Below are 10,000 nucleotides of genomic sequence, written 5' to 3'. Positions count from 1 at the left end.
GTTTTTGTCACGTCCAAGTCGAGGATATCGTTTGAACGGATGTCGACGAACGTCATGAGATTGCAACAGAATATTGAATATCGAAATCGAAGGGGAACCGATTATGTAATAATCAATCATTTCGATACCTCCAAACGAAACTGAAAAATCCATCCATCAGTATTTTGAAAAAAATCATTTAATGTTGTGCAGAAATGCTTTCAGTACGTTGAGGGAGTAAGCTCAAAATATCCCAAAATATCCAGAAAGAATCTGGCAAGAGAATGTTGAGTCCTAAAAAGGCCCGAAGACAAAATCTCTGGGCTCCATTGGAAGAGAAAAGATTTCGTGAGTTCTATCGCTGTTATGAGTTTTTGTCACGTCCAAGTCGAGGATATCGCTTGAACGGATGTCGACGATCGTCATCAGATTGCAGCAGAATATTGAACATCATGACAGCTTGGCAAATTTTTTTTCCGCGGGTAGTCTGCTGAATCACGCAGAAATTTCCCGAACATGAGACTAAAGTTGCTGACTAAAAATAGAAAATCATGTATTGCTCCTTAAATTCGTAACTGTACAACAAAAGACTGTTTTTTAGCGATAGTGAAATATTGAAATAAAGGTTTCCGATCGACAAAACGAAAGGATTTTTAATATCGATGTCTAATTTGTCATATTGCGGGGTAAAACGTTTGAAATCGTCATTGATTAATTTTTATCTTCTCATTTACTTTGCCATTATGACATCACAGTTATTATCACGTGGCTTGTGAGCAAGCATATTTTTAGCCAATCAGAACACAGTATCCAGGAATAAAGAAAGCGCCCTATTCCTTCGACGCCATTGCGTTTTCTGACTTTGAGGAGAAGTGAGTTTTGCCGCTTATTTTCTTTAAAAAAGACAAGTTTCGAAGCTAAATTCATCATGCAAATCTTCGTAAAGACCCTAACTGGAAAGACCATCACTCTTGAGGTTGAACCAAGCGACAGTATTGAAAATGTGAAGACGAAGATTCAAGACAAAGAAGGCATCCCGCCCGATCAACAGCGACTCATCTTCGCCGGCAAACAGCTTGAAGATGGCCGTACTTTGAGCGACTACAACATCCAGAAAGAGTCGACACTTCACCTTGTCCTCCGTCTGAGAGGTGGAATGCAGATTTTTGTCAAAACCCTGACGGGAAAGACCATCACTCTCGAGGTCGAACCAAGCGACTCTATTGAAAATGTGAAGACAAAGATCCAAGACAAAGAAGGCATCCCTCCTGACCAACAGCGTCTTATCTTCGCCGGAAAGCAGTTGGAAGATGGCCGTACCCTGAGCGACTACAACATCCAAAAAGAGTCGACTCTTCATCTTGTGTTGCGTTTGAGAGGTGGAATGCAGATTTTCGTCAAAACACTAACCGGAAAGACCATCACACTTGAGGTAGAGCCGAGCGACTCCATTGAAAATGTCAAGACAAAGATCCAAGATAAAGAAGGCATTCCCCCCGATCAGCAGCGTCTTATTTTCGCCGGCAAACAGCTTGAAGACGGCCGTACCCTCAGCGACTACAATATCCAAAAAGAATCCACCCTTCATTTGGTGTTGCGTTTGCGTGGCGGAATGCAGATCTTCGTCAAGACCCTAACAGGAAAAACGATTACCTTGGAAGTTGAACCGAGCGACTCCATCGAGAATGTAAAGACCAAGATCCAAGATAAGGAAGGAATCCCTCCCGATCAGCAGAGATTGATCTTTGCAGGCAAGCAGCTGGAAGATGGCCGAACCTTGAGCGACTACAACATCCAGAAAGAGTCCACACTTCACTTGGTGTTGCGACTCAGAGGAGGCATGCAGATTTTTGTAAAGACCCTGACAGGCAAGACCATCACCCTTGAAGTTGAGCCCAGTGATTCCATCGAGAACGTCAAGACCAAGATCCAAGACAAGGAAGGTATCCCTCCGGACCAACAGAGGTTGATCTTCGCAGGCAAGCAGCTGGAAGATGGCCGTACCCTCAGTGATTATAATATCCAGAAAGAGTCAACCCTTCATCTGGTGTTGCGTCTACGTGGTGGTATGCAGATCTTTGTGAAGACCCTAACTGGCAAGACCATTACCCTTGAAGTCGAACCCAGTGACTCCATTGAGAATGTAAAAACCAAGATCCAAGACAAGGAAGGCATCCCTCCCGACCAACAGAGATTGATCTTTGCTGGAAAGCAACTTGAAGATGGTCGCACACTGAGTGACTACAACATCCAGAAAGAGTCCACCCTTCATCTTGTTCTGCGCCTGCGTGGTGGTATGCAGATTTTTGTCAAGACCCTGACTGGAAAGACCATCACCCTTGAGGTAGAACCAAGTGACTCCATTGAAAATGTCAAGACCAAAATCCAGGATAAGGAGGGCATCCCACCTGATCAGCAGCGTCTTATCTTTGCTGGCAAGCAGCTGGAAGATGGCCGTACCCTGAGTGACTACAACATTCAGAAAGAGTCCACACTTCACCTTGTGCTGCGTCTGCGAGGTGGACAGTAAACTTCAGGTTCATGAACTTTGCTTAATGCAACATAGACTAAACAGGAACTAACAAGTTTAAGTTAGAAGTTTCACAGTTGTTGTTTTCAAGGTTATTTCTATTACGTGTTTTTCTTTTTTTTGAAGCCTCAGAAGCAGAAATGTAAGGAGATTTACAAAGTAGTGTCATTAAAGTTTCACTGGAAGAAGTATCTCTTGTTGTTGATGTATGTTGCATTTTTAGGGGGTTCAGTTGTTTGGTTTTCGGCCATTGTTTTAGAACAGCTAAAACTTGAGTTAGGCAATTGAATTGTTTTCCTGTTGATGATTACAGAAAATGGTTTTGAAATTATGGGTTTTTTTGTCAAAGGGGTGTTAGGTGATAAGTTATTGTTTTGTAATATGGAAAACATTATTGACACAACTAATAGAAAAAGAAAACCTTTTAACCCAATAGAAAAAGCAATGAGGTCAAAAGTGCACTTGTTTAAAAAAAGAAAAACCTTTGAAGTCGGTCTAGTGGTTGGTAATAGACCAATTTTTTTTAAATTTACATTTATTAAAACAATACATACTTGGTGATGTGGCCCAAGAAATGATCATGTTTGAACCTCTTGGTTCTTGTGTTTATTTGCAAAGTCTTAGATTCAAAGTGTGAATATTATTAGTTAAAAATTGGGGTATAAGAATTTTTTAGAAAAGGCTTTCTCCTCTGTCTTGTCTGGGTAAATATCACTACCTGATCCAACATTAAGGATTAAAAGAAAATGGTTGCAAATGCAAAGTGTCCTTTAGTCAAATGCCTTTTGCACTAATTTTGTTAAAGAAAAATGTATGGAGAACTGTATTGATTCTTGGTTATGTAACATTTTTGACGAGTGAAAAACAAAACAATCTATCATGTCAGGTATGCTGATGAAAAGACATAGAAAGGTTTTGGAACCTGCCATCAGCATACTGTGAGGATGGCTTCAATTCTGGGTGCTGCCAAATTGCTGTTCACCTTTGTTGTTTTGAACAGAGTGTAAAACTCTCTCGCAGACTTTGGTATTGAACTTGACATCTCACTTCTTTTATAATAGAAGTCAATTTATAGAGTGTTTTCACTCGCGTGGCCAGCATCTATGCAAATTTATTGGAACAAAAGAAAGCGTTTGCATAAGAAAAGAGTTCAACTCCCACAGGATTGGTTTGATACACCAATATGGCCGCCGTCTCATTGTTTTGGGACACCATGACGTCATGTGAAAACACTACAAAGATATTGTACCATATAAAAATGTGCATTAAGGTTTAATTTTCATTTGGATACAAAGGTCACCTTATCAGGACCGGGGGTGAATGGGGTTGCTTGGGTTAATTTTTGCTCGGTTTGTGCCTGTGGCCTCTGAAAACACCTACCCCATAATAGTCTTTTTAATGGCCAATTACAGACCCCAACTTGGTCACTCTAGGCTAATGTAATTCACTTAGCCACTTCCGCTTTGTACGTCCAGCTTAGAAAGCCTTATAACTACCGGTAGGTCAGTCATACTAAAATGAATTCCCACAATTTTTTTTTTTTTGGGAAAGGGAGGACTGGCTTGGGAAAGTGTATGAGGCTAAATTGCTGACAAGGTCTTAGTAAGGTTAAATCTTTTATTTACTTCAACAACGAACTGAACACACCAATAACAACAACAATTTTATTCATACTTGATTGTATAAAAAAAAAACTTACAGAGTCATAGTAGTGCTAGTGAAATCTAGGAATAAAAAACGGTATATGGCTATTGGAAAAAATTAGATTCTGACTTTGGTGTTTGCCTGTGGGCAACTCCAGTCAAGAGAGCTCAACATCATTATCTTTTAAATTGTTATAATTCAAAAATTACATAATTCGAACTGTATAAGCGATACTACAATATAAATTGCTTCTTGCAGCCACTGATTTTGATTCCCTAGAGAGGATTAGTAGTTTTGATTAAGGTTCCACCTAAGATTGTATGCCAAGATGAGAAAGGGATACTTGAGGCTGTAGGGAAATGTATTTGGTGTAAAATGGGGATTGCACAGGACTGCCCTCCACCCCACCAAAAAAAACACCTGTCCCTAATTACCCACTGCAGTAGGCTGCAAATAGCTAGAAAGAAACTCAGGACTGCAGCTAGCAAGAGGCGAGACAAGGCACTTGTCAAAAAACAAAACACACACCAACCTGTTCAAATGGAAAAAGACATTGCACGATTTGATTTTTCTGAAGAGATACCCCATGAAAACAGTATGGCAATGCTGAACATAGCATTACAAAGCTTCTAGACTTCAATTTTTGGGGGAGATGCACCCAGGACTGTACTAGTGGCTTGTGTTTAGCAATCACAGATCTTGCCTAATCTGTGCCAAAAGTCTGGCTACAGTCCATAAGTAATCTGTTTACCATGTTGGCAACTGACTTCCAAGTAATAGAGAGAGGAATCATTGGCAAATGACAATAACAGTTATTATTATTATTATTGTCATTATCATTATCATTATCATTATTACTATTCATTCAAAATATTTTGCTGTCTCTGTTTATTCAGAGGCTGTTAACTACCCCGGCCTTCGATGTTCGGCAGTGACATAGATATATTGAAAATCAATATGACCACCAACATGCAGATGTCATGAAATTTTCTTGAAAGATAGTCTTCTCAATGATTCTATATCATTTTCATTCCCAAAAAGTAGTTGCATTTGTAACATTTTTTTTTATATCATCATTTTCCAGTATTTTCAATTAAAAGTAAAAAATATTGTAAAATTAAGAACTGTAAACTATAGTACCAGGATAACTAAACTGAGGAAATTGTGGCATGGAAAAACAAGATCAACAAAAATACAAGATTTCAATAAGTATTCTTCCACCTGGGATCTTACTGACAGAAAAAAAAACTGATTAAGTCTAGCTTATACCTGTATGCCCAGGGGGGGTACTCGGGATTTCAAGTGACAGGGATGATCGAATGGAGCCAAAAGTCAAGACCCAAAAAAATCCCTAGAGCTTCCAGCAAAACCCAAAAAAATCCCTGGACCAAAAATTAACCCCCAAAAAATCCCATGCCGTGTTATGCTATAACAAAAAGAAAAACATTGGAAATTGAACACTCATGTTTGCTTATTCATCATACCATCTGAATATATCCTTTCCCTCATCTGATTCTTTTTAATACTCCCAAAAAATCCCTACTCAAATCAAGCCACCCAAGCCAAATTTTCGTACCCAAAAAAATCCCGGAATTGAAAATTTCAAACCCAAAAAAATCCTTTGATCATCCCCATCACTTGAAATCCCGAGTACCCCCCCTGGGACCTGTATGTATGTTACCAGAAAATATTTGTTACATTTTATGAACAATTTTTAAAGAAATAAAAAAAAAGAAAGAAAATAAAAATTAGGTGACTGTTGGAAATAGCAATTGATTTGTTTCAATCAAAATAGTAAAATAAAACTAAAAAATATCACCATTCCTGAAGAATACAGGGTAAAAAAAATTCTGACTAATACAAAATTTAAAACTTCCTAGTCCTGAGGCACCTCTCTTAACTTAATACAGCTGCATCTAATTCAACTTATGTAATTTTCAACCACGCCTTGTTAATTTGGAAATTTCCACGGCTGTTGATACTGTGTTATTTTAAAAACTTATCCATACCCTTGCCCCTCTCCCCCCTGGGGGGGGGGGGCTTATAGAAATTGCAGTTAAATTTCCAGCTTTGTTTGACTCCTGACTTTAATTCTCCAAAGACTTTCCACAAGAGGTTTGGGGGATGGGGGTGGTGGTATGGACAACTTCTGGGACAAAGCACCCTAGAAGTTTTCTTAAGTTTGTTGTAACAGAACTTGACTCCAGTGTACTTTTTATATCGCTGTACTGGTCTGACATATTATGCAGTACGTGTGACAGAACACTAGGTCCACAGAAGAAGACTCCAATATTTCTTGCCTGGAAATTTAAGGAAAAAGCAAGTGATAATAACAATTGATAAAAATCTCATTGGAGCAGAAATAGTTCACTACCACACAATTTATAACCATTTTAAAGTTCTCCAATCACAATTAGAGGAGAAGTTATTCTTGGACTTTCAATAAATGTGGCTTCTTTTTAATTATTTAAGAACACTTCAGAATATATAACCGACTCAAGGAGAATAAAGAGGGCTAAAGTAACCCTGAGAACACTAGAGACCAAACTTTTACATGAGACATAGCTGGAACTTTATCTTGCCGGTAGGGATCTCATGCAGCAGAGGCAAATTCTAAATGAGGTCTGATGGGTGTTACATACTAGGCAGAACACTTATGTTCGTATAGTTTGTAAATGTTCAGAAACTGGCACTGAATGATATAAGTTGGTCAGTCAGTTAAAAATAGAACAAGATGTTAAGTTGTAATCAGATTGAACAAGCTGGGCTCAGATCTCAGTAATACTGGCAAAAGCGAGCAATGAGATTTTGAGACTGTCCAGTAGGATATTGCGACGCTGAGTCTTGCATAGACTGTTAAATTACTATCCCACAAGCGGGGATCAGGATGAAAAGTACACAAACGCAACGCTATATCCAAGACAGGAGGGGTAACTTTTCTTTGTGAGCCTATAAGGTAAGTCAGTTGTTTTGATACAACCTTGTTTCAATACGTACTTAAGCAGTGAAACTGCCCAACAGTTTCAAACACAAACACATAAAGTACAGTTAGCACGTGAACAAGAAAAACAGATGGTGTGAATATATATCATTTCATGAGCCAACTATGCGAAACTATTTGTACCTCGACTGACTTGATTTGTATCGAAAGGACTTTGTACCGGAACGACTTGTATCAAAACAACTTTGTATTAAAACGACCCTTACTAAGCCCTGTAAGAAGCAGCATTGCAATCGCCAAAGCAGAGGGCGACTTTAGTTTCTGTATATAGCTAAGGAATTAGTCTTATTAGGGTGGAAACTTCATCAGGTTAAGAAGAAACCTACAAGTGTATTGAAAGTAAAGGTTGATTGATTTAATAGCTGGTAGATTACAGACACATAGTCAATTTATTTGGAACATAAATTTATTGTAAGCCAGGAACCGCACAAAAATCAGTAGATGCGATACTAATTAACGATAATGTGCACTTGATATTGTCTTGAATTGAACGCAAAGCAGTACTAACAAACGGCGAACTACGCAAAACATCTCAAAAAGGAATGAAAAAGGTTCTACCACACTAGCCTAAATCTATTAAGTGTAAGTTGAATGAAAACACCTTGCCTTATGCAATGCTGATAAAAGTAAAAAGCTGGGTTTTTTTCCATGATGCACTGCACCGCATATTGAAAAAATGTAAAGTTTTTCCGTTGTCGGTTTTCTGTTTAGCTGCATGTGTCATGCAGTCACTTACCAGAGGTTGAAAAAATAGAAAATTCTAAACTTGTCAGCCGGAAAAGTGGTCGTGGTTGCTCACGGGAGGTGGTCGTTTACAAGAGGTTCCAGTATAAGATTTTTACTGAGAACATTCTTGGTGTTTTGGAAAGGACTGGTAGAACATGGAAGTTTGACTGTATTTTATGGAGCCTGAAGAAATAATGCCTTCTCTTTACAAGACAGGGGCGTAGCTAGGGGGGGGTCCTGGGGTGCCCGTGACCCCCCCCCCCCCTGCTAGGCCTTCTTTTGAGCAAACAACCTACAATAATTAGGTGGCGAAAACGCCATGACAATATCTTGGCCGTAAAAGCCGTTGTTGAAAAGCCCACTTTTTCAACGGCTCTTGTCTTAAGTTAATATGAGCGTGGAGGTCGACATGACAATCTGGTGAGTAGCCTCTGTAACCCCCCCTACGCCCCTGCAAGAGGATGTATTTAACAGGCGGATTCCTTAGCCTAAGAACTGTTAGCCCTTTTGGGGCCTTTCACAGACCCAAATGACAGATGTCCCTACATTTTTATATACTTCAACTAGTGAAATTCCTACCCTTGGATTGCATCAGGAAAATAGTCCTCTAACAGGACACATGCTTTTTATATTACTGGCAGAGAATAGATGTGCTTGAACCATACAAAACATGAAAAAGAGGGATATTGTATATTCAATACATCAAAAAAAAAATATGGGGGATGCTGGATATCGAACCAGGGGGTGCTGCTGCCATGAATGCTAACAAGGACATTTACTTTCCAAAGGGAAAATTGAAATTATTTCATAGTTTGAACTGATGATGATAATTGCTGTTTTTTTTTAATTTGTCACTTCTTTCCTGAAGTCATCACTTAAGTACCTTAATTTACTGCCACACTTTAAAATAATAATGCTCCACTAGAGTTATGCATTATTGACCAAGCTTAGCATCACATCAATATGGCTGACTATTGAAGTCATCACTTAAGTACCTTAATTTACTCCAACACTTTATAATAATAATGCTCCAGCAGAGTAAATATACATATGCATTATTGACCAAGCTTAGCATCACATCAATATGGCTGACTATTGGCCAAGTTCCCTTTTGTGTTTTTATTGACCAAGACAAACATAGTTGAGGTCAATAAAAATGCAGAAAAGAACGAGGCTGAACATTAGCCAATAAAGGATTTATAATAATGCCAAAAAGAGAACGTTTTTGCACAGGACCTATGCCAATCCTGAGATATCAAGCAGCCCAGGGAGAAAATCAGAAACACAAAATTAACTTCACCTTGCCCACTCACAGAATCAGCCATTAGCACTAACACTAACCATGATAAGTATTTTGGTGATTTTTTCAGACACAGCATAAAAACTTATAGTTTCAATAGATGTATATATAATACTTGCTGTCCATAGCAAAAGACAACAGGAAATAGTTTCAATGCCTGAAATATAGTCTTAAACAACAGAACTGGACCACATTAGTTTTAAAATCTAATTGATGAGAAGGCACACATGGCCAGCTACAGTGAAACCTCGATTTAACAAAGTGCCAAGGGACTGGGGAAATTTTGTTCAGTATATCAAGGGTTCATCAGGGCTGTCATTAGGTTTTGAAGCAGCCGTTGCAAAAGAAGATTCATCTGTAACATCTCACAAATATTTATAGTGCTACCTTTAACTTTCCACTTTGATCACCTGTAACATCAGGTGAGTTCAGCCATAACAGGTGTTAGGGGTCACAGCCCTTAATGACAGCTCTGGTTCGTTATATTGAACACCTCCATTTAACAAATTTTCAGGAAAACTACCAAAATGTTCATTATATCGAGGCATAGTTCATACCGGTAATTAATTTACAAAACCCAGCATTTCTGAATCTGAAATTAAGAAAAATTACAGCACTAGAAACTCAAGAACAGGCAAACAAAACTGCTTAAAACTATTGTACACGTATCCCTGTTGGTCTGTTTGGCATTCATCTTTTATCACATGCTGACATAATTTTATTCGTTATACTGAGGTATATTTTATAACTGTGCTTGTGGATTGTGTTCGTTATAACAAGGATTTCATTAAATCTAGGTTCTGTTCCATACATTTTATTG

The 10,000-nt window shown here is 38.5% G+C and overlaps 1 protein-coding gene across 1 annotated transcript; it reads left to right on the top strand.

Moving 5' to 3' along the window:
• Positions 1-825: 825 nt before the first annotated feature.
• On the top strand, positions 826-2,700 carry LOC140952850 (polyubiquitin-C). The gene has a single exon (XM_073402306.1). The coding sequence runs from the start codon at positions 908-910 to the stop codon at positions 2,507-2,509; it is 1,602 nt and encodes a 533-aa protein (XP_073258407.1). The 5' UTR covers positions 826-907; the 3' UTR covers positions 2,510-2,700.
• Positions 2,701-10,000: the final 7,300 nt, after the last annotated feature.

This window comes from Porites lutea, chromosome 1 (assembly GCF_958299795.1).
Source record: "Porites lutea chromosome 1, jaPorLute2.1, whole genome shotgun sequence".
NCBI classification, from domain to species: domain Eukaryota; kingdom Metazoa; phylum Cnidaria; class Anthozoa; order Scleractinia; family Poritidae; genus Porites; species Porites lutea.
The sequence above is the reverse complement of the archived record's forward strand: the minus strand, read 5'-3'. Positions and strand labels throughout refer to the sequence as shown.

Bases quoted from the DNA above. Each gene is read 5' to 3' on its own strand.
- LOC140952850 (XM_073402306.1), top strand. From the start codon at position 908: ATGCAAATCTTCGTAAAGACCCTAACTGGAAAGACCATCACTCTTGAG.